The sequence below is a fragment of the Chelonia mydas genome, chromosome 8, assembly GCF_015237465.2.
Source record: "Chelonia mydas isolate rCheMyd1 chromosome 8, rCheMyd1.pri.v2, whole genome shotgun sequence".
In the NCBI taxonomy this organism is placed as follows: domain Eukaryota; kingdom Metazoa; phylum Chordata; order Testudines; family Cheloniidae; genus Chelonia; species Chelonia mydas.
The window spans coordinates 77,954,617-77,979,939 of record NC_057854.1 but is presented as its reverse complement, the minus strand read 5'-3'; the positions used below and the strand labels follow the sequence as shown (position 1 = coordinate 77,979,939).

The 25,323-nt window shown below is 42.9% G+C and overlaps 1 protein-coding gene across 1 annotated transcript in view; it reads left to right on the top strand.

Moving 5' to 3' along the window:
- Positions 1–25,323, top strand: part of SPATA1 (spermatogenesis associated 1) — a 43,246-nt gene that overhangs the window by 8,338 nt on the left and 9,585 nt on the right. The window contains exons 3-10 of the mRNA XM_043553020.1: positions 4,583–4,700; positions 5,937–5,990; positions 6,084–6,417; positions 10,215–10,466; positions 14,612–14,756; positions 14,926–14,986; positions 16,654–16,765; positions 17,606–17,731. Of these exons, the coding sequence (XP_043408955.1) occupies positions 4,583–4,700; positions 5,937–5,990; positions 6,084–6,417; positions 10,215–10,466; positions 14,612–14,756; positions 14,926–14,986; positions 16,654–16,765; positions 17,606–17,731 (1,202 nt within the window). The remainder of the gene's footprint in view (positions 1–4,582; positions 4,701–5,936; positions 5,991–6,083; positions 6,418–10,214; positions 10,467–14,611; positions 14,757–14,925; positions 14,987–16,653; positions 16,766–17,605; positions 17,732–25,323) is intronic.

The following is a 25,323-nucleotide window of genomic DNA, read 5'->3' as shown; positions in this document are numbered from 1 at the left end:
GTTTGCATTATATGCTCCAGGTTTATTTTCAAGAGTTGCTATGTGGGCTGCAAAAATTTGCTGTTAGCTAAATCTTGACACCCAAAGGTTTAGAGAAAGAATGAATATTTTCTTTTTGAGGTAAAACATTAGATTTTTTTTCTACATGATGGAAAGAAAAAAATAGTAAATTTGTCTGTTTTCAGATAAACTCCTGTGCTCTAATTAAATAACAACATTGTTTTTGAAATTGAAATTTTCTAGCCTACCTGTCTAGCCTTAAAATATACAAGGAAATAAGATAAAAAGTCAGCTCTGGCTCATGAGATGATTTCTGAAATATTTCATAATATCTTCATGTCACAATACCATCCCAAAAGGTCCCATGCTGTGGGAAACCATCCCTGAAGGATGGACAGCAAGTGAAGGCAAAGTATATGAGAGGTTTCAGAGTAACAGCCGTATTAGTCTGTATTCGCAAAAAGAAAAGGAGTACTTGTGGCACCTTAGAGACTAACCAATTTATTTGAGCATAAGCTTTCGTGAGCTACAGCTCACTTCATCGGATGCATACTGTGGAAACTGCAGAAGATCTTTTTATACACACAAAGCATGAAAAAATACCTCCCCCCACCCCACTCTCCTGCTGGTAATAGCTTATCTAAAGTGATCACTCTCCTTACAATGTGTACGATAATCAAGTTGGGCCATTTCCAGCACAAATCCAGATTTTCTCTCCCCCCGCCCCACAATAATGTCACGGCTAACCTGGTGGCTGAACTTTGTGACTTTGTCCTTACCCATAACTATTTTACATTTGGGGACAATGTATACCTTCAAATCAGCGGCACTGCTATGGGTACCCGCATGGCCCCACAGTATGCCAACATTTTTATGGCTGACTTAGAACAACGCTTCCTCAGCTCTCGTCCCTTAACGCCCCTACTCTACTTGCGCTATATTGATGACATCTTCATCATCTGGACCCATGGAAAAGAAGCCCCTGAGGAATTCTACCATGATTTCAACAATTTCCATCCCACCATCAACCTCAGCCTGGTCCAGTCCACACAAGAGATCCACTTCCTGGATACTACAGTGCTAATAAACGATGGTCACATAAACACCACCCTATACCGGAAACCTACTGACCGCTATTCCTACCTACATGCCTCCAGCTTTCACCCTGACCACACCACACGATTCATTGTCTACAGCCAAGCTCTGCGATACAACCGCATTTGCTCCAACCCCTCAGACAGAGACAAACACCTACAAGATCTCTATCAAGCATTCTTACAACTACAATACCCGCCTGCGGAAGTGAAGAAACAGACTGATAGAGCCTGAAGAGTTCCCAGAAGTCACCTACTACAGGACAGGCCTAACAAAGAAAATAACAGAACGCCACTAGCCGTCACCTTCAGCCCCCAACTAAAGCCCCTCCAACGCATTATTAAGGATCTACAACCTATCCTGAAGGATGACCCAACACTCTCACAAATCTTGGGAGACAGGCCAGTCCTTGCCTACAGACAGCCCCCCAACCTGAAGCAAATACTCACCAGCAATCACATACCACACAAGAGAACCACTAACCCAGGAACCTATCCTTGCAACAAAGCCCGTTGCCAACTGTGCCCACATATCTATTCAGGGGACACCATCACAGGGCCTAATAACATCAGCCACACTATCAGAGGCTCGTTCACCTGCACATCCACCAATGTGATATATGCCATCATGTGCCAGCAATGCCCCTCTGCCATGTACATTGGTCAAACTGGACAGTCTCTACGTAAAAGAATAAATGGACACAAATCAGATGTCAAGAATTATAACATTCATAAACCAGTCGGAGAACACTTCAATCTCTCTGGTCACGCGATTACAGACATGAAAGTTGCGATATTACAACAAAAAAACTTCAAATCCAGACTCCAGCGAGAGACTGCTGAATTGGAATTAATTTGCAAATTGGATACAATTAACTTAGGCTTGAATAGAGACTGGGAGTGGCTAAGTCATTATGCAAGGTAACCTATTTCCCCTTGTTTTTTCCTGCAAACCCCGCCCACCCCCCAGACGTTCTTGTTAAACCCTGGATTTGTGCTGGAAATGGCCCACCTTGATTATCATACACATTGTAAGGAGAGTGGTTACTTTAGATAAGCTGTTACCAACAAGAGAGTGGGTTTGTGTGGGGGGGGGGGGGGGGAGAGAGAAAACCTGGATTTGTGCTGAAAATGGCCCAACTTGATTATCATACACATTGTAAGGAGAGTGATCACTTTAGATAAGCTATTACCAGCAGGAGAGTGGGGTGGGGGGAGGTATTTTTTCATGGTTTGTGTGTATAAAAAGATCTTCTACACTTTCCACAGTATGCATCCGATGAAGTGAGCTGTAGCTCACGAAAGCTTATGCTCAAATAAATTGGTTAGTCTCTAAGGTGCCACAAGTACTCCTTTTCTTTTAAAGTATATGAGGAGGCAGTCAACCAAAGAGAGGCTAAATTCCCAAGTAGAACCTTGCATTCTCATGTGGTTGGCTCTGTCCCATTTCTATTCTACTCTACCTTGGTATCAGTGGGCTTTTCTACACTTAAAACTTTACAGCAGCACAGCTCTGCCTCTGCAACTTCACTGCTGTGGCACTTCTGTGTAGTCCCTACCTATTGCTGATGGGAGGGATTCCCCTGTCAGTCTAGGTAATCCACCTCCCCAGGAGGCAGTAGCTAAGTCTACAGAAGAATTCTTCAGTCAATCTACAACTGTCCATAGGGAAACTTAGGTCGGCTTAACAATGCTGTTTAGGGGTGTTGATTTTTCACACCTGTGACCGAGGTAGTTAAACAACCTAATTTTCTAGTGTAGACCAGGCCTAAGTACCTTCCAGTAGCGCATTAAGCACCATAGAATCATAGAAATGTAGGACTGGAAGAGACCTTGATAGGTCATCTAGTTTAGTTCCCTGCACTGAGACAGGGCTAAGTATTATCTAGACCAGGGGTCTCATACACGCGGCCCGTGGGGTTATTTTCTGCAGCCCACCAGCTCCCCGCGGCACCCCCACTCCCGCAGCATTTACCTAGAGCAGCTCCAGCCCGGCATGCACCGTGGACAGGGCAGGCTCCTTGCCTGCCTGCCTGCCTTGCCCTCACACTGCTCCGGGAAACGGCTGGGATCTGAGGGGGGGCGGCGGCGGCAGCACAGGGGTTCCCGGGAACAGGGAACCACGGCCAATGGGAGCTTCAGGGGAGGTACCTGGAGGAGCGGACAGGGCAACACACAGACCCCTGTGCCCCCGCCACCCAGGTCCCGGCCTCTTCCCGGAGTGGCGCGGCGGCAGGGCAGGCAGGCAAGGAGCCAGACCTGACCCCTGAACCCCTCCTGCAGCCAAATCCCCTGCCCTGAGCCTCCTGCTGCACCCCGCATCCCTTCTGCACCCCAACCCCCTGCCCTGAGCCCCCTGCCACACCCTGCACCCCCTGGGGGCAGGGAGGGGGCGGAGTTGGGGTGGGATTTCAGGGAAGGGGTTGGAATGGGGGCACGGAAGGGGTGGGAAGAGGCGGGGCAGGGGAGGGGCCTCACGGAAGGGGTGGAGTGGGGGCGGGACCAGGGCGGGAGGTGGTCAGTGGTGCGGCCCTCGGGCCAATGTACTAGTCCTCATGTGGCCCTCATGGTCATTGAGTTTGAGACACCTGATCCAGACCATATCTGGCAGGTGTTTGTCTAACCAGTTCTTAAAAACCTCCAGTGATGGAGGTTCACAACTTCCCTAGGTAATTTGTTCCTTACAGTTCGGAAGGTTTCCTAATGTCCAACTTAAATCTCCTTTGCTGCAGTTTAAGCCCATTACTTCTTGTCCTGTCCTCAGTGAAGAACATTTTATCACCTTCCACATACTTGAAGACTGTTACCATGTCCCCTCTGAGACTGCTCTTCTCCAGATTAAACAAACCCAATTTTTTCAATCTTTCCCTGTAGGCCATGTTTTCTAGACCATTAATCATTTTTGTTGCTCTCCTCTGGTCTTTCTCCAATTTGTCCAATAACATGATTAATATCTGTCACATATTTTTGTTCTCTCATCCTTCTCTGGGGAAGAAGTGTGTGCTGTGGAGTATTTTGTTTAATAACACACATGCACATACATTCCTATATGTTTCTATTAGAGAAGGCAAGATGCACTTTGCATTTAGAGTACATCTGTGATACTCCTTTGTTCCTAGGGGAATTGACTCCGCAGTTTTGGGCCAGCCACCAAGAAAGTTCTGTCTTTTGCACAGATACCCTCATTGTAGTTCACAGTAATTTTGTCTTCTAGTGTCAGACAAGCAAAAGTGTTTCCCACACCTTTTTCAAATTGCAGGTCCTGCCCCTTTGCTTTTTGTATGGATAAGTGAGATGTGAACACTTCTCAGGTAGTTTTGTGATCACATTTGATTCGCAGTATTATCATATTGTGATGCACCATCATGACTTTGAAACACTAAGCCTGTCTGATCTGGAAATACAACATTTCAGGCACATTCTCACATTGCAAACTAAATAGCCATCATCATTTCTTACAAATGTAATAATGAATAATGGTGTTCTAGGGTGCCTCGTCATGTCACATTGAGAGTACTGCGGGAGCAGCTTGGAGACTTCCTGGGTGAAGATGCTGTTGCAGATAAGTTTATATTTCTGAAACATATAGGGAAAAAGCTAGCAGTGGTAAGTTATTTCTGCATTTTCCCTAGATTTTTTCTTTTGCATTTTTTTTGAAACTGGATATTTGGCAACATTTTATACCTTTTCCCCCATTAAACTTTTCTGAAGCAAAACAGGGAAGTTTTTCCCCTGCTCTACTGAGATTGTCAGATATTTAATAAAGTATTTTTTCTTTAATAGTTAGAAAATTAAAATATCCTAGCATAGATAACTGGACATTTTTAGCACCAAGCTGTAAATATTGATTTAATCTTGTGAATTTTAAAGTAGTCCTATGCAGTTGGTATTATCTTCCTGTTTGTTTGGGGTCATGGTAACCTCTTGTATTTATATCTCTGTGATCAAATATTTGCTGAGTTTTTCAGTTCTGCTCTTTCACAACAGTAACAATGTAAGCTATTCCAAGAGCTGCACCTTTCTTACAAAGTAAGGGGCATTTGAATTAGGAAAACATTTGAATTAGGAAAACATGTTAACTTTTTTTTTTAATAATTTGTAAGTGAAATCGATGTTATTGCCTTTGAGTAACTGAGAGCAGAATTTTGTCCTATATTTAGTTTAATTGAATTTATTTAATTGGTTCAAGATAGGGTTAAATAGAAGTTCAGATTTCTTATTCTCCATAAGACACACTGATTTCAAATATGCTCTTAAATATGCATTGATCACCTGAGATTTTGTTTATTAAGAGGACTAAGTGAAAATCTGAAAAGGATGTAGCCAAAGATATCAAGACAACTAATAAAAAATTCCTTAAGCACAATAGAAGTCTGCAGGAGAGTCAGTGGATTCTTTTTCTATATTAAAATATTTGTTTTAACAATTGAATTGAGAGAACCATATTACTTAACACACACTTCCTATTCAGACTGGGCCTAATCCAACTCCTAATGAAGTCAACAGGGAGTCTTTCCACTGACTTCAGCTGGGAGTTGGCTAAGGGCCTTTGAGCCCTAAGTGAAAGCGTAACGGGTGAAGATATTTATAAAAATACACACATGCTCCTGTTGGGCTGATTCTAGCACACATTTTGAAGTCTGACAAAAGTACAAATGAATAGATGCCATGTCAGAAAACAGAGAATTGTCATCTATGTTATTCCCACCCAAAGTGCTAGTGTAATAAATGTAATTTGTCATATGTAACTTACCAAGAAAATAACATACAAATCGATTGGTATGCTGCATTCCTTTTATAGAAGTTATTTTGTTGATTTTACTTGCTTTTTTGTGTTCCAAGGTGAAGGCAAAACAAGAAACAGAACTGAAACTCAAGTTATTTGCTCCCCCACATGTATGTATCATACAGTTTTCAAGTTATCATTTCAAGTGTGCACTTCATGTCGCTTATTTCTTCCTTGTCTAATTAACACATTGTATGTTTTAGGCACTTCATCCCGAATTATATTTGCTTCCTGGAGTGGACCACTTAGAAATTGCTTATTCATCATCATCAACTCCAGATACACAGCACTTTAATGTAGAATCCCATAGGTCTCCCCATGGACCAAGTACTTTAAATCTTCCAAAGAAAAAGCCTGAAAAAAGTCCAACATTTCTAGAAGGTCCACAGAAACATACTCTCAGGCAGAATCAGGAAGATTCTAGTTCTTTAGGATGGAGTGAGACAGAAAAAGAAATGATTCCAGTTTTGCACATAAAACCTGAACAAAGCCTGAACAACAGGACTCAGGAAAAAAAGATTCCACATAGAAGGAAAGGTAAGATTTAACTAGTATGGGGAAGGGCGAATGAGATGCTTAGGTACAGACCTAAACAGGAACTAAAAAGAAAATGGCCAATTACACTATAAATCCAAACAAATCCAAACCTGTTGAAATAACGTTGTAAGAAGACTGACTTAAATGATCAAATTCAGATCTGAAGATGAAGCCATTTCCTTCACCTCACTATATCATACTAACCGTCAAATAATTTACTTCTTTGTACTTCGCATTTGGTGATTGTTGTTGTTGTTGTTCAGATTGACTTATAAAAGAAGGGAAATGGATTTCTGCTCTTTTTTGCCTGATTAGAATGCACAAAGTAGTCCTGAAAGGGTGATTTTTGTTTGGGGTTGTATTTCTTTCATTTTTTTTCAGACTAATTTTTAAATTACAATACAGATCTTTTCTTCTCTGGGAGAGACTGTGGATAGCTGGAGAATTGGTATGGTTATGACATCAGGGAGGTCATGCCATTAAAACTTGATTAATTGAGATTTAAAACTTTGTTGTTTGTTTTGGTGATAACACACACTTAAACCAAAATACTCTACAAAAGGAGGGAAGAAAAGATCTCTTTCAAATATTTAACACACAGCCTAAGGGCTGAGAAACCTCACAATATACATGAGAGACCTCCAATATGTTCTCCATCAAAGCTAGAGAAGATCAGACTTGATGTTTCTTTTGCTGTTTCAAGCCTTTGTATTTTATAAGGAAGCTGAAAATAAAGAAGCGTGATGCTATCTGAAGTGGCTCACAACCGTGAGTCTGATCTCAGGTCAGACTGTCAGAAAAAAAGTGCAGAGTCTCCAAACTGGTGGTATATCTATAATTAGATTTCACCAAGCCAGTAACATATGTGCATGCCTGGATCACTATATTAGTCTTACCATGGAGTCACAAACAGTCCCCCTACCTTGCTACCCAGACAAACTGGACTTTATGATATTGGTCACGATACCAAATATCACATCATGTGAGGGGTTACTCCCAACTCCAAAGGGCCAGTCACTTACCCAGGTCAAGTTGGTACTCCAGATCTCACCAAAGACAATGCTGAAGCCAATTTCTCTAGTAAACTAATTAAGGCCATATCAACACTTACAAGCTCACAGCGGCACAGGTGTACCGATACAGCTGCGCTGCTGTAAGATCACTGGTGTAGCCACATTATGCCAATGAGAGAGAGCTCTCCTGTCAACTTAATAAAACTAACTCAATGAGCGACGGTTGCTATTTCAGCGGACGAACATCTCCTGCCAACATAGTGCTGTACACATGAGCACTTATGCGGGAAAAAACTTATGTCACTCGGGGGGGGGGGTGGTTTTTTCACACCCCCGAGTGACAAAAGTTTTGCCGACATAAGCACTATTGTAGACATGGCCTAAAGGTTTATTCACCAATAAAAAGAAATTAGAGTTATTGAGAGGTTAAAACAGGTTAAATACATTAATAGGTGAGTCCAAATTTGTAAGTCCAAAGTGATAGCAGAAATGTGGTAATCTGCAAGTGTTCTATAAATTTCTCAGGGTTACCCACAGTAATTCTGGGGATCTCAGTCCACTTGTTCAGTATTTCACCCTGTTAGAATCCAAAACACTTCAAAGATACAGGTAAGGTTGCCAACTTTCTAATTGCACAAAACTGAACACCTTTGCCCCACCCCTTCCCTGCCCCCCCACTCGCTCCAACCCTCTGCCCTTCTTCTGTTGCTCACTGTCCTCCACCCTCACTCACTTTCACTGGGCTAGGGCTGGGGTTTGGGATGCGGGAGGGGATGCCGTGTGCAGATTCCAGGAGGGGGCTCAGGGCTGGGGTTGGGGTGCAGGAGGAAGTGCAGGGAGTGAGCTCTGTGAGGTGGTTTGGGTGTGAGAGGGGGTTCTGACCTGGGGCAGGGGGTTGGGGTGCAGGGTCTGGGAGGGAGTTAGGATGCAGGAGGGGATTCCAACTGGGGGCAGGGGGTTCAGGGTGCAGGCTCCAGCCCAGTGACGCTTACCTCAGGCAGCTCCCGGTCGATGGTGCAGCAGGGCTTAAGGCGGAGTCCCTGCCTGCCCTGGCTCTGCGCTGCTTCTGGAGGCGGCCGCCATGGCCAGCCAGTTCCCAGCCAATGGGAGCTGCAGAGGTGGCCCTCGGGGTGGGGGTGGCGCACAGAGCTTTCCTGATCGCACCTGTGCCTAGGGTCTACAGTGACATGCCGGTCACTTCCAGGAGCTGCATGGAGCCAAGGCAGGCAAGGAGCCTACCTTAGCCCCACTGCGCCGCCAACCCTACTTTTAACGGCCTGGTCAGCAATGCTGTCCGGATCCACCAGGGTCCCTTTGCAACCGGGCGTTCCTATCAAAAAACAGACGCTTGACAACCCTAGATACAGGATCGATCCCTGGATCCATTCTTTTAGCATCTTTTCAGGAAAGGCAATCTGGCAGCCATATTCATTTACAGCATGGGCTCTTCCTTTGTTGATTAAATGCAAACAGAGTCTGTGAATATCCATTGTCAAACAAAATGACCCATGCTTTGAAGTTAGCAATCTTTTACATTTCCAATGCGCCAATCTTGTGTGACGGATAAATGTAATGTAAACACATTGTGACAGCCAGAAACAATCCTTCATTAGTTTTCATCAAGTAAATTCCCATCTTAATACTAACACACAGTTTTGATCTAGGGTTAATTAAGTACAGGGATATACATAATGTAATGTGATTGCATTCAACAGGTTACAAATAAGTGAAGACAATAATCATAGAATCATAGAATCATAGAATATCAGGGTTGGAAGGGACCTCAGGAGGTCATCTAGTCCAACCCCCCTGCCCAAAGCAGGACCAATCCCCAATCAAATCATCCCAGCCAGGGCTTTGTCAAGCCTGACCTTAAAAACTTCCAAGGAAGGAGATTCTGCCACCTCCCTAGGTAACGCATTCCAGTGTTTCACCACCCTCCTAGTGAAAAACATTAACACTTTTTTTATATCCACACACAAGTTAACTGTCCTATTCCTCCTTTGATATTCACACACAAGTGAATTAGTCTATGGCTTTGATTTGAGCTGGTCTGTCAGCGTCACAAGCACAATCCCATTTTCTTCCCTGAGAAGGCTCAAATTAGGGAAATGACAATTGGTTGGAAGTAGGAGAAGGATATTTTCACTGGGATGTACAGGGGTTAAATTGGCAGCCTAAGAAATCCAGCAGCAAATAGTGTAATTTGTGCCAGCTATTTTCCATTCCCGGGTTCTCGAGAGCCTCTCTTGCATAGGCAGCATGGTTGGTAAAACAGATGGCACAAGATCTGAAACTGATGCAGACTTGGCAAGTTGTACAACCGATAAGTCCTATGATGTTTTATAGACTTGTTTCCTGACCTGTTGTTTATCACCAAGATCTGTATGGTCTGAGAGTCTGTACTGTGACCATGAATTCCACTGAGAGCACTGAGTTTAGGAAGCAGGGACATTTCTTTTGAGGGGCCTGTATAACCCTGAAATTCTCTCTTTCTGTCATTGATATCATTTGGAGAAAGCTCAAAATCTGTTTGTTTCCTTTTAATTTTGTGTATGTGGTCTGATTATACTTATTCCTTACTGCTTTGCTCTGAGACATACTTGGGATGTGTTGTTCTTTTGTGGTTATCACTTTTAGTTTGTTTTCATTTACTAAGGCTTTCAAAGGTCTTCGGCTATTGGACTCTGAAGAAAATAAAATGTATGATTATTAACATTTTAAGGGGCACATTTAAAATTGTGTATTTCTTTTCCCATGTAAAATTGCTCCATTGTAATGCAGACCAAATTGGATCCAATGGATCTCTCCACATACCAAGTAGTTTAAATCCCACGAAGTGGGAATCTGGAAAAAATCCTACATCTTTGGAAAGTGCTCAGAAAAATCATCTCAGCCAGGATCAGAAAGAATCTAATACACTTAGGTGGAGCCAGAAAGACAAAGGGACTCTTTCAGGTCATCATGTAAAACAGAGCATTGAACAAGCCAAGAACAATGAGACTCAGGAAAATCACATTCCCCCTGGAAGAAAAGGTACGATTAATTAACTTGTCTACTCTTTAAGGGTGCTTTTTAGAAAGGGGGCATATAAAGCTAAACAAGAATAAAAAAATCTCTAATTTCACTATGAAAACTGTTCAGACAATGTTATAAGAATGATTTGGAATCACAAAAACAAAGGAATCCAATTCTTTCCTTCACCTCACCCTGTTGTGCCAAAGGCACAGTAAAATGCTCTTTAACTGCATCCACTGTTTTGAGACCCTTGCAATATGTATGCCCAGTTATATAAATTAATGGAATTTCTGCATAAACTCTAAATTTTATTGTGGAGAAATAGTAGTTAAAAAGTTTGAAGCCAGTTTCTGTTATAAAAAACACTTTGACTTCCGCTTTCTTAATTTCCTCAAAATCTACCTGAAATTTTGCAGCCATTAATTTATGTTGGGGTAGAATTTTTCTGGAAAGTTTGAAGCAAAATGGAAAAGGCCTTTGGGAAATAAGGTTAAAAAAATGAGGTGAGCTTGTTTCTTGAACATTTTCTTGAATATGTTTAGCTCATCATAATTCCAGAATGGTTTGGTTTAGAAACTCTGAATTTGATTTAATCTGTTAGCGTTTGAGATGAAGAGATTGGGAGGCAAACTTCCGTGTTTTTCAGAATTTCTAGGTTAATTTCAAGATTAGGTTTTTTTGACTGAACCAAAGTGTTCCCTTAAGTAATTAATAGATGTTTACAGTATTAATTTAAGTTTAAGAAAGTTTTCTTTCTCATCTGGAATTTATCATTTAACCAGATGTACTAGAACCTTCAGATGGTAAATGTAAACGTTTATTACAATCCGTAACTAAAATCCTGATTCCGTTGAAGTCAACAGCAAATCTCCTATTGTCTTAAGTGAGGCCAGAATTTCATCCATAATTTTTACACCATATGCCTCCTACTGTAATGGTCAATCCTTATTAATATATGGCATGAAATATGAGTTTATGTCAAGGTCCAATTGTCCCATTTATCCTTCACATATATGTATTTCTTGTTCCCCATTTTACTGATACGATTTCCTCAACATTTTCAAACACAAGTTCCTAAAATTAGGCTCTTAAATCCATTGTATCTGCAATACCCAAAGAGTTCAGTGTAGATGTTCAGCATCCATGAAAATAAAAATATTTTATTCAGATGACTTATAGATTTAGGAGCCTAAATTTAGACACCTGACTTTCAAAAATTTGACTTACAAATATAGTTTTGTGGGTACACTAATACCTTAATTTCCACAGTGCATAGATGTTTCCTCATATACCTTGTCAAATACACAGTGAGATTTTTGTTATTTTCTGGGAATGTCATTTACAGAAAAGATCTAAAGATCTAAAAGCTATGGGTGCTAATGGGTTCTGGATCAGGCCCAAATTACACACTCAAAACTCCCATTGACCTCAATAGAAGTTTTGTCTAAGAACTGAAAGATGGGACCCAAAATTTTTAACCTGTGATATCAAGGCTCATTATATAATACATAAATAAAGTGATTGAACAATTAATCTGTAGACAGCTGCTTTATTGAGCTATTTTACACTTTAAAATGAAAGCCTTTTATGATTCTCCCAGAAAACACTTTCAGAGATCTGCAGCTGTGATTTATCCTGGCTGAGCCCTCCATCCCTGACTACTGATACGGGAATACTTAAACATGCTCAGGTTTCAGAGTAACAGCCGTGTTAGTATGTATTCACAAAAAGAAAAGGAGTACTTGTGGCACCTTAGAGACTAACCAATTTATTTGAGCATAAGCTTTTGTGAGCTACAGCTCACTTCATCGGATGCATACTGTGGAAAGTGTAGAAGATCTTTTTATACACACAAAGCATGAAAAAATACCTCCCCCCACCCCACTCTCCTGCTGGAAATAGTTTATCTAAAGTGATCACTCTCTTTACAATGTGTATGATAATCAAGGTGGGCCATTTCCAGCACAAATCCAGGTTTTCTCTCCCCCCCCCACCACACAAACCCACTCTCCTGTTGGTAATAGCTTATCTAAAGTGACCACTCTCCTTACAATGTGTATGATAATCAAGGTGGGCCATTTCCAGCACAAATCCAGGGGTTAACAAGAACGTCTGGGGGGGGGGGGGGTAGGAAAAAACAAGGTAACCTATTTCCCCTTGTTTTTTCCTACCCCCCCCCCCAGACGTTCTTGTTAAACCCTGGATTTGTGCTGGAAATGGCCCACCTTGATTATCATACACATTGTAAGGAGAGGTTTCAGAGTAACAGCCGTGTTAGTCTGTATTCGCAAAAAGAAAAGGAGTACTCGTGGCAGCTTAGAGACTAACCAAATGCTCAAATAAATTGGTTAGTCTCTAAGGTGCCACAAGTACTCCTTTTCTTATTGTAATGAGAGTGGTCACTTTAGATAAGCTGTTACCAACAGGAGAGTGGGTTTGTGGGGGGAGGGGGGAGAGAAAACCTGGATTTGTGCTGGAAATGGCCCAACTTGATTATCATACACATTGTAAGGAGAGTGATCACTTTAGATAAGCTATTACCAGCAGGAGAGTGGGGTGGGGGGAGGTATTTTTTCATGCTTTGTGTGTATAAAAAGATCTTCTACACTTTCCACAGTATGCATCCGATGAAGTGAGCTGTAGCTCACGAATGCTTATGCTCAAATAAATTGGTTAGTCTCTAAGGTGCCACAAGTACTCCTTTTCTTTTTTCTTTAAACATGCTCAGTGGATTTTTGCATGAAAAGACTTTATTTCCATATGATAATTAGGAGCAATAAATTATTAAAATCCTTTATCAAGAGTCTGAATTAGAATACGATAACGGGGAAAGTAATTTCATTCACTTCAGTTTTCATTTTTAACGATATCTACTGCAATTTACATTTAGCCATGCTCTTAGCACTCAGAAAAGGAAAATATTTCTACTGTCCTCCCACAAGGTAGAATTTTAATTTGCTTTTACAATATTAAAGTTTGACTCCTAAAATTGAGAATTGAACATTTTCTCTGAATAGACTAGAATGGAAATAGTACAAAAGTGTGGGTGGGATTAAAGCAAAAATAAAGCTAACAGTTATATGCCAGAATTGAAAATGTTTTTTTGAAAGAGATCTGTCAGCTACACATTTTCATCTAACACTGGATGGTTGCTGCGTACTGGAAGCCAATATTTATAGTAGTCTCTTCAGAATGGTCTACTACATTACTCTACTACCCAATTTAAAAGGAAATTATTGATTCAATGGGTATAGTTGGATTGTAAGTGACAACTGATGTAACGTTAGTAGCTTGCCTATGACCATCTTCTTGTCTTTCATTTCTGAAGAAGACAGTTTAAAAAGTTCTAATTAATTCTTTGTTTAGCATCCATTCTGATTAAATTACAGTTTTAAATCACATTGCTAATACAGCATTCAAAATCTGAATACAAAGAGGTTTACAGTCAAATATAAAAACCTTACATTGTCCTACCTTAGCGTTAGCTGATAAAACTTGTACTGAGAAACTACTAGATGCAATAATATTCCAAGTTTTCAAGTGCACCGGCACTATTAAATGTTAATTTAGGCAAACCCCTGGATGTCCAGCAATTTGGATTAGCACCCAGTGGTTTGGATACTTATCAAAGTTTTAGCCAAATTTCTGTTTTACACTGGAAAAAAAATGATGGTTCAGAGAATCCAATCCGTCTTTTAATGTTGCACATTTTCACGTGTTTTCAAAAACTCTAAGATTCTTTAATTATATAAAGATATAAGATTGTATTTTGTTTGAAAGGAGTGCATCCTCTGAATCAATATTTTCATTTTGAACATTGGATCTTAATGTAATTGTCACTCATTTTTAATAACATTGCGAATATATAGATTTGATTTAGACAAAATCAGAATCTGCTTTTGAAGTCAGACACTGGAAGTGTAAATTACTGGATTATCTTTTTAAAGATAAAAAATCAGGAAATGTTCAAAATCATATTTGTATGCAGTGTAGTTGACAGTTTCATTTTATTTTCCCTAAAGCAACAGTGAGCTTTCCAGTTTTTCTTAATGATGCTAACAAGACCTATTTTTAACTTGGTCCTTTTGATGGGCCATTAGTAAAGTCCAAAGGGACCCTTGAATATTGTATATGTTGCCTAAATATTCTGTACTTTGTTGTAGAAGAAATCCCTATAGTGGTGGGTGCAAATGTGGAAAATAGATGCAATCTAAAAGCTATCAGGATGGGAAGAAACACTACAGGGGATTCTGAAATTCCAGAATCATTGGAAGTTGGAGACAAGGAATATTTGCACAATAAGAAAAGGTAATTATAGTGAGTAGTTATACTGACAAAATATTTCATTAATGGAAACTTCTTTAAATACTTATATTAAATGAAACCAAGGAGAAAAATATACACTTTAATTAAATTTAAGACAAATTTATGTTTTTTAAGTTAATTTTTACTTGGTACTTTTTTCTTTTATCTTCAGTCCTCAGCAGTCTGGAATTAGAGAATCTGTGGCTGATACTGGTATCAAACAGGATGATAAGGTATGTTTCAAAGATAAAGTATTAGTGCTAGTATAAAGAAATAGATCCATTCCTCCCAGCAGGAAAATTCCTAATTTTAGTACAGCTGGCTCAGGTTACAAAGATGCACTATTCAAATGTAGGTTTCAGTATAATTGAAAAACGTTGAGTCTGCTCTGAAACAAATTTGCAAATGAAAAATATCAACAACTGCTTAAGCAATCAATGAACCCCTCAAAAGTAGGCATTACAGTGACTAGCAGCTTGTTTCATTGAATAGAGACTACATTTACTAGGTATTATAATATTTTTTAAATCTTAACTGATTTTGGTCCTGCTCATTACCAAACATAAATATAGATTTATTGACATTGGCTGCTTTTTAGTAATTAGTATCCATTTCCTACTGGCAATATCTTGAAGACCTCATTCAAGTACAAATGCCATTGAAGTATAATATAAAAAACCACTTATGTTGAGACTTCTGAAAACAACAGGTATAGTATATCTATAAAGCTAAAATTAGAGCATCTTTGAAACAGTGCAGAAGACACATCTGAGGTCCTGAGTACCACTTAAACTCAGAAATTAGAGTTCAAGTGGGTTTAACTCGCACATGTGGGCCTTCTGTAGAGTGACTTTTGATCGTTAGTTGAATTACTTTTGTAGAATCTTACTAAAGGAATTGGACAACACAAAGGCTGCTCTTATGACTTCTGCTATACTTAGAGTAGAGCTGGCTGAAAAAAATTGAAAATTTCAATATTTGACACACTTTTTAACAATTTTCCCACTTTTTAATTTTCACACAGCTCTGCTTTACAGCAGTTGAAAGTTCTGGTTTTTTAAAGGAAATGGTTGTTAGTTGTCAGAAGGAACCTCACACCAGCTGGATTGTCTGTGAAGAGTGACTTTTAGTACAAGTTATTTTTATACTATCATAAATTATACAGAGTGTGTGAATACACGTATTTACATTCTTTTTTTATTTTATTAATGATAAAATATAACCACACATAAATATATTTATCACTCAATAAGAAGAAAGCTACATAATAAAAAAGATTACCACAAATCTTTGATTTCAGTATATTTCTCAGGGATAGTGAAAGATTCATTACAGTATCAAAGGATATCTCTTAGAAATGTGTAAGAGAAATGGAAAGCTCATAAAAGTTATCTGAAATGTTAATGTTCAGCTTACTCTGAAATGTGATTCAATAAAATTGGCATTGTGGAGCTTCATGTTTTGTCTCAATGATTTCTATATAAAATGTTCTCTGTTTACAAGTAAAAAGATGTTGTTCTTTCAGCCCTAAAATTCAACCTGGATCTAAGAAAGAAGCTAGGTTCTTTTCTTCTTGTGCATTATCACCAGAAATTAAAGTTCTTTAGGCTAAATTCTGCCATCAGATTTACCTCTGCAACCCTACTTCTTTCTTTTGGTTTGCAGAAGTCTGACTGACTGGAGCTTAGTAAACATGTCTTTTGATGACACACAAAAAGAAAGCTTAGTCAAATTCAGACCTCCCATTCACCCATGCATTCTTTTTGGGCAGCACAGATTAAGGGGATGGCTGAGTTTGGCCCCTCATGCATATTAACTTGATTAGAAACGTTTCTCCAAATACAGTACAAGAATTCAAGGGTCAATATTATGCATTTTTATACTTTTCATTTGCCTCTAGACAGATAAGAATAACGTAACTCATCTTGAGTATTCAAGTCGATACATTTCTCCTCCTCCTCCACCGGCTCTTTCTATCAACAGAGCTCAAGTTCCCATATTTCAGACAGAGAGTAAGTATACGCTTCCAAGAAATTACAAGAAATTGAACCTTTATTCAAGATGTGAATGTTTATTTTAAAAGGTGAATTTATAAGTGCAAAGTATTAGTTAGCCCTGGAGCACCCCTGGAGTCGGCGCTATGTACCAGATCACATCTGCCAGCTGAGATAGATGGGCGAATGCCTAGTCCATGAATCTCCCTGGAGCTCAGGTGTGAGCTAGGAGCTGAACTTCTCAGCACCATCAGAATGTAGATGGCTTAGCACATGCCCCAAGACACTTAGGGGATTCTAACAGTGGAAACTTAGGCATCTATAGGATTAGGTGGCAGCTGAGCCAGGGTTCTGCAAATGCCCCTGGCATCTAAGTGTTGGACTTAGGTGCCTAAAAAGGAAGTTTGGTGCCTAAATCTCCTTTCTGAATCTAGCCTCTAGTCACTAACTAACCATTTTGTTGCAGTATATTTAGCAAAATGCTTTCAGCAGGAAATAGCCCTCTTGAGTTTTTGGGTATCTGGCAACAGTTTTCAGCACATGTAACGTGTTTCTCATGCCTTCCCTTTTAAATATAGTTTTAGTGATGTATATGTATTTAATATGGACATTAGTTCTAATTCATTTATGCATTTATAAATATATATATAACCCTTGTGTGAAGCATCAAGTAGAGGTCAGTGTTAGAGATAGTTTATTGGACTGTGGGAATCCCTACTCTATGTTCCTGCAAGGAGACAAACTGAAAAAGTTGGGCATGCTTTATGATACATGCACTTCACTGAGACATAACTATGGCTGGCCTTTCCCACTTTTAGCATCCAGAACTTTACTAAGTGTAGGCTGTAATTTCTTTAGAAAGCAAGATGGTTGAACAACTGAAACAAATGAAGGCAGAAAGAAGGCACATGGAAAGAACTAGAGAGGAACTGGTTAAAAAAGTCAAAGGTTTGATTGAACAAAATAAGCTGAGGAGATATCATGGTATGTTTTTCAATTGTATCATAACTGTGTGAAAGTAAATGTGAAACTTCTTATCTGCCTGTGTCTATGTAGTGTTATAGTATATGCTTAATTACAGAGATAGCAGCTGGAAAAAAATACCGCTCAAAAGGCTCATTTGTATGACTAAGTATGGTAGAGAGGTCGAGGACTAAAATGTCTGCTCCCATTGATGCTCAGTGGTACTCCTATAAATATCTATGTCCCTAGATATTATGAACCATAGCACCGTTATGTTATCTGTAGAAGTACAGTATTCAGAAGGCATCCATAAACCACATCATAGTGCCAAGCTCATGAGTTAAGCATTCCAAAGTGCTGTTTTTAGGAGTGGTACATGAGGGCATGACAGAAAACTTGTCTGCTACGACCCATACAATTATTAGCGGCACCCAGGTACCCCTCTATTTTACTCCATGAAATAACTGGTGACAAACCTTATTTTTCTATAATAACAGATAAAGCCTATAGAAACAAAATGCATACAGAACACGAACTTCTCTGAAAACCAGATCTGTCTCTTTGGCACGGCCCATGCCTTCTTTTGTGCTTGTACATATAAAACATCTTAATTCTTTTCCCTTTCAATTGTTTAAATGATAAATTAATTCTCAAAACAAAAATATGGTAAGTACCTTAGGGGAAAACAAGCAATGTAGTAATGCTCCATTTCATAGGTGTCAGGCAGAATGAAAAGAGCTCTGGACAAATCTATGGATTCTGTGAGAACCACACAGGGTACCTTACAGAGTCACATGCATCTCTACAGCCATATGATGAGTGTCACTGCCCAGAATGGTTAAATATCACAGATACCTAACTGATCTATGGAGAAATATCAATATACAGTAATTATTGATATAGTGCAACCTACATTATACAAAAGTCTCAGTGGACAACTGAAAACTTCAACTCCTGTTGGGCTGGTTTCCCCCTATCATAGAGACAACAGGCCTCTGCAGGCCTGGTTGGTTTTTTATACTCGGGACTTCACGTTTCCAGTAGAGTCCTGCCATTCCATTTATCAACAGCCCCAAGAGTTTTCACCAAGTGCCTTGTGGTAGGCATTTTTAAGATTACAGAGTATTCATGTTTACCTTACCTCAAAGACTGGCTCATTTAAGGAACTTCTCCTTAGCAGGTCTCAGACAAACATCCATTACATCCTTGCATTCTTTGCCACGTCAAGGCTCAGGGTAAGCAAGAAGTCACCTGTAGTACCTTTCCAAAAGACAGAATTTGTAGGCGTGCAACAGCATACTTACTGCCCATCAGCTGTGAAGTTGTGGCAGAGCTTATGAGTCAGTTACACAGCAATCCTCAGACAACAGTACAGGAATGTCTAAGAATGCTATATTACATGCATTGTGCATGTTTGTCACTCCTCATGCGTTGTTGTATTCAAGACTGGTTGAAGTCCAGCTACCTATCAAGCAAACACCACATAGATATGGCAGTGCAGATACCTCAGGAGGTCCTATTATCATGAGATCGGTGGAAGGATCCTCTTCAAGTATGCAGAAGTGCTCAGTTTTCTTCTCCTCTGTACACAGTAATGCTAGTAATGGATGCTTCCAACCTCAGATTGGGAGTGTACTTGAATCAACATAAGACACAGGGACTATGGTCAAGAGCAGAGGTGGGCAAACTATGGCCCGTGGGCCACATCCAGTCCGTGGGACCCTCCGACCCGGCCCCTGAGCTCAGTGGCCCCTCCCCTCAGCTCACGGCACCGCCGGCACAATGCTCTGGGCGGGGGTGGGGGGGGCAGGAGCTGCGAGCTCCTGGGGCAGCGCAGCTGCAGAGCCCCGGCCTGACCCGGTGCTTGGAGCTGCGTGGCAGCGTGGCTGTAGCGCCGCCAGCCACTGGTGCTCCAGGCAGCGCGGTAAGGGAGCGGGGGGGTTGGATAGAGGGCCGGGGCGCTCGAGGGGCTGGTCAGGGGTCAGGGGTGTGGATAGGGGTCGGGGCGGTCAGAGGGTGGGAAACGGGGGTTGAATGGGGGCAGGGGTCCCAGGACGGCGGTCAGGAAGGAGAGGAGGGGATGGATGGGGCGATGGGGGGAAGTCAGGGGCAGGGGGTCTGGGGCAGTCAGGGGACGTGGATTGGGCAGGAGTCCCAAGGGGGGCCATCAGGGAACAGGGGGATGGATGGAGTAGGAGTGCTGGGGAGGCCGTCAGGGGGCGAGAAGCAGGGTGGGGTCGGATAGGGGTCGGGGACAGGGCCAAGCCTGGCTGTTTGGGGAGGCACAGCCTTCCCTAACCGGCCCTCCATACAATTTTGGAAACCCAATGTGGCCCTCAGGCCAAAAAGTTTGCCCGCTCCTGGTCAAGAGACAAGTCTCATCTTCACATAAATATCTTAGAACCCAGAGAAATTTGTTTACTGTATATGACATTCCAGTCTCTAATCCATGGTAAAACAATACAGGCAAGACAAACAGCTTGGCGATGTTTTACGTAAACAGACAAGGAGGAAGCAGATCATTTCCATTATGCCAGGAAGCTGTTAGCGAACGGAACTGGTGCAGCCGACATCAGATTACCCTGACAGCCATTCACCTTCCAGGATTAATATCCTAGCACGGTGTTTCCCAAACTTGGGACGCCACTTGTTCAGGGAAAGCCCCTCGCGGGCCGGGCCGGTTTGTTTACCTGCCACATCCGCAGGTTCGGCCGATCGCAGCTCCCACTGGCCAGTTCACACAAACCGGCTGGGGAAGGAGGAACTCCCTCCCACATAGCTTTTTGCCCTATAGTTAGGGTATTCACCGGGGTTGAGGGGGACCCCCACCCCAAGTACCCCTTCTACCTGAGGAAAAGAAGGGATTTGAACACGTCTGCTACTTCTCAGGTGGGGCATAGGACATTTTGGGGTGTGTGTTGGGGGCGGGGTGGGGGAGGGCTCCCTCCGTTTCATTGGAGCAGGGGAACTGGATTTTTGGGTTTCCCATCTCCTTGATAAATGCACCGGCCACAAGCGTCAGTGTCATACTTTCTTTCTCACTGGTCCAATGCCGCTTTCATTATTTTTCCACAGTGGAATGTTTCAACAGGAGAAGCTCACATCAATATAGTCTCTAGCCCAATGTTTAGGCCACCTTCTCCAACAAGTAGTAGATTCCCTATTAAAATCCCTTCTTTCAGTGCAGGTGAAGGGGGACTTCAAGAGGGTGTCTCCCATAAGCCAGGTAATCTAATGCCAAGGAGGGGGGTTGCACTCAAGAATGCCAAGCAGATGGAAGTGCTTCGCTGAAGTCTGGACTTAGCCCTGGTCTACACTAGGACTTTAGATCGAATTTAGCAGCGTTAAATCGATGTAAACCTGCACCCGTCCACACGATGAAGCCCTTTATTTCGACTTAAAGGGCTCTTAAAATCGATTTCCTTACTCCACCCCTGACAAGTGGATTAGCGCTTAAATCGGCCTTGCCGGCTCGAATTTGGGGTACTGTGGACACAATTCGACGGTATTGGCCTCCGGGAGCTATCCCAGAGTGCTCCATTGTGACCGCTCTGGACAGCACTCTCAACTCAGATGCACTGGCCAGGTAGACAGGAAAAGAACCGCGAACTTTTGAATCTAATTTCCTGTTTGGCCAGCGTGGCAAGCTGCAGGTGACCATGCAGAGCTCATCAGCAGAGGTGACCATGATGGAGTCCCAGAATCGCAAAAGAGCTCCAGCATGGACTGAACGGGAGGTACGGGATCTGATCGCTGTATGGGGAGAGGAATCCGTGCTATCAGAACTCCGTTCCAGTTTTCGAAATGCCAAAACCTTTGTCAAAATCTCGCAGGGCATGAAGGACAGAGGCCATAACAGGGACCCGAAGCAGTGCCGCGTGAAACTTAAGGAGCTGAGGCAAGCCTACCAGAAAACCAGAGAGGCGAACGGCCGCTCCGGGTCAGAGCCCCAAACATGCCGCTTCTATGATGAGCTGCATGCCATTTTAGGGGGTTCAGCCACCACTACCCCAGCCGTGTTGTTTGACTCCTTCAATGGGATGGAGGCAACACGGAAGCAGGTTTTGGGGACGAAGAAGATGATGATGATGAGGTTGTAGATAGCTCACAGCAAGCAAGTGGAGAAACCGGTTTTCCCGACAGCCAGGAACTGTTTCTCACCCTGGACCTGGAGCCAGTACCCCCCGAACCCACCCAAGGCTGCTTCCTGGACCCGGCAGGTGGAGAAGGGACCTCCGGTGAGTGTACCTTTTAAAATACTATACATGGTTTAAAAGCAAGCATGTGAAAGGATTACTTTGCCCTGGCATTCGCGGCTCTCCTGGATGTACTCCCAAAGCCTTTGCAAAAGGTTTCTGGGGAGGGCAGCCTTATTGCGTCCTTCATGGTAGGACACTTTACCACTCCAGGCCAGTAACACGTACTCGGGAATCATTGTACAACAAAGCATTGCAGTGTATGTTTGCTGGCGTTCAAACAACATCCGTTCTTTATCTCTCTGTGTTATCCTAAGGAGAGTGAGATATCATTCATGGTCACCTGGTTGAAATAGGATGCTTTTCTTCAGGGGACACTCAGAGGAGCCCGTTCCTGCTGGGCTGTTTACCTGTGGCTAAACAGAAATGTTCCCCGCTGTTAGCCAGGGGGAGGGGGGAGGGTTGAGGGGGTAGCCACGAGGTAGGGGGAGGCAGAATGCGACCTTGTAATGAAAGCACATGTGCTATGTATGTAATGTTAACAGCAAGGTTTACCCTGAAAGAGTGTAGCCACTGTTTTATAAAATGTGTCTTTTTAAATACCGCTGTCCCTTTTTTTTTCTCCACCAGCTGCATGTGTTTCAATGATCACAGGATCTTCTCCTTCCCAGAGGCTAGTGAAGATTAGAAAGAAAAAAAAAAGCACTCGAGATGAAATGTTCTCCGAGCTCATGCTGTCCTCCCACACTGACAGAGCACAGACGAATGCGTGGAGGCAAATAATGTCAGAGTGCAGGAAAGCACAAAATGACCGGGAGGAGAGGTGGCGGGCTGAAGAGAGTAAGTGGCGGGCTGAAGACAGGGCTGAAGCTCAAATGTGGCGGCAGTGTGATGAGAGGAGGCAGGATTCAATGCTGAGGCTGCTGGAGGACCAAACCAGTATGCTCCAGTGTATGGTTGAGCTGCAGCAAAGGCAGCTGGAGCACAGACTGCCACTACAGCCCCTGTGTAACCAACCGCCCTCCTCCCCAAGTTCCATAGCCTCCACACCCAGACGCCCAAGAACGCGGTGGGGGGGCCACCAGCCAACCAGCCACTCCGCCACAGAGGATTGCCCAAAAAAAAGAAGGCTGGCATTCAATAAATTTTAAAGTTGTAAACTTTTAAAGTGCTGTGTGGCATTTTCCTTCCCTCCTCCACCACCCCTCCTGGGCTACCTTGGTAGTCATCCCCCTATTTATTTGTGTGATGAATGAATAAAGAATGCATGAATGTGAAGCAACAATGACTTTATTGCCTCTGCAAGCAATGATTAAAGGGAGGAGGGGAGGGTGGTTAGCTTGCAGGGAAGTAGAGTGAACCAAGGGGCGGGGGGTTTCATCAAGGAGAAACAAAGAGAACTTTCACACTGTAGCCTGGCCAGTCATGAAACTGGTTTTCAAAGCTTCTCTGATGTGTACCGCGCCCTCCTATGCTCTTCTAACTGCCCTGGTGTCTGGCTGCGCGTAACCAGCAGCCAGGCGATTTGCCTCAACCTCCCACCCTGCCATAACGTCTCCCCCTTACTCTCACAGATATTGTGGAGCACACAGCAAGCAGTAATAACAGTGGGAATATTGGTTTCGCTGAGGTCTAAGCGAGTCAGTAAGCTGCGCCAGCGCGCCTTTAAACATCCAAATGCACATTCTACCACCATTCTGCACTTGCTCAGCCTGTAGTTGAACAGCTCCTGACTACTGTCCAGGCTGCCTGCGTACGGCTTCATGAGCCATGGCATTAAGGGGTAGGCTGGGTCCCCAAGGATACATATAGGCATTTCAACGTCCCCAACAGTTATTTTCTGGTCTGGGAATAAAGTCCCTTCCTGCAGCTTTTGAAACAGACCAGAGTTCCTGAAGATGCGCGCGTCATGTACCTTTCCCGGCCATCCCACGTTGATGTTGTTGAAACGTCCCTTGTGATCCACCAGAGCTTGGAGCACTATTGAAAATTACCCCTTGCGGTTTATGTACTCGCTGGCTTGGTGCTCCGGTGCCAAGATAGGGATATGGGTTCCGTCTATGGCCCCACCACAGTTAGGGAATCCCACTGCAGCAAAGCCATCCACTATGACCTGCACATTTCCCAGGGTCACTACCCTTGATATCAGCAGATCTTTGATTGCGTGGGCTACTTGCATCACAGCAGCCCCCACAGTAGATTTGCCCACTCCAAATTGATTCCCACCTGACCGGTAGCTGTCTGGCATTGCAAGCTTCCACAGGGCGATCGCCACTCGCTTCTCAACTGTGACGGCTGCTCTCATCTTGGTATGCATGCGCTTCAGGGCAGGGGAAAGCAAGTCACAAATTTCCATGAAAGTGCCCTTACGCATGCGAAAGTTTCACAGCCACTGGGAACCGTCCCAGACCTGCAACATTATGCAGTCCCACCAGTCTGTGCTTGTTTCCCGAGCCCAGAATCGGCGTTCCACAGCATGAACCTGCCCCATTAGCACCATGATGCATGCATTGGCAGGGCCCATGCTTTCAGAGAAATCTGTGTCCATGTCCTGATCACTCACGTGACCGCGCTGACGTCACCTCCTCGCCCGGTATCGCTTTGGTTCTGGTGCTGCATATACTGCTGGATAATGCGTGTGGTGTTTAATGTGCTCCTAAAGTGAGCTGAGCGGCCTCCATGCTTGCCTTGGTATGGCGTCCGCACAGAAAAAAGGCGCGGAACGATTGTCTGCCGTTGCTCTGACGGAGGGAGGGGCGACTGACGACATGGCTTACAGGGTTGGCTTCAGGGAGCTAAAATCAACAAAGGGGGTGGCTTTACATCAAGGAGTATTTCAGGCAGGACTTCACGGAGGGTTCCAATAAGAAATGGTGCACCTAAGTTATTGTTCTCATTGGAACAATGAGGTTAGTCTGGCCTCTGATTGATACATGGCTAGATTTACCTTGCTGCACCTTCTCTGTGAGTGACTGCAGTGTGACCTAGAGGAATGCGGGGTGGGGGAGGGAGAGCAAATGAGTACAAAACAAATCTGGTCTATTTCTTGTTTTGATCCACTCCATCTATCTTTTACATCTTTGGCTGGCAGCAGACGGTGCAGAAGGACTGCATGCCATCCACATCTCATGGCTGCCCGGCAGAAGATGATGCAATAGGACTGCTAGCAATCTGTATCTCCTGCCTGCTCACCATAAGACGGTTCAATAGGACTGACTGCAGGATTAAAGAGAATGACCTGGTCGAGTCACTCCAAATTTAGTCCCTGCGCCCATGTCTGCCCAGGCGCTCCTGGCCGATGTGACCAGGAGCACCTCAGACATGACGATGACGGCTACCAGTCGTACTGTACCATCTGCTGCCACAAGGCAAGGGGTTGATGCATTGCTGTGTAGCAATGCAGTACCACGTCTGCCA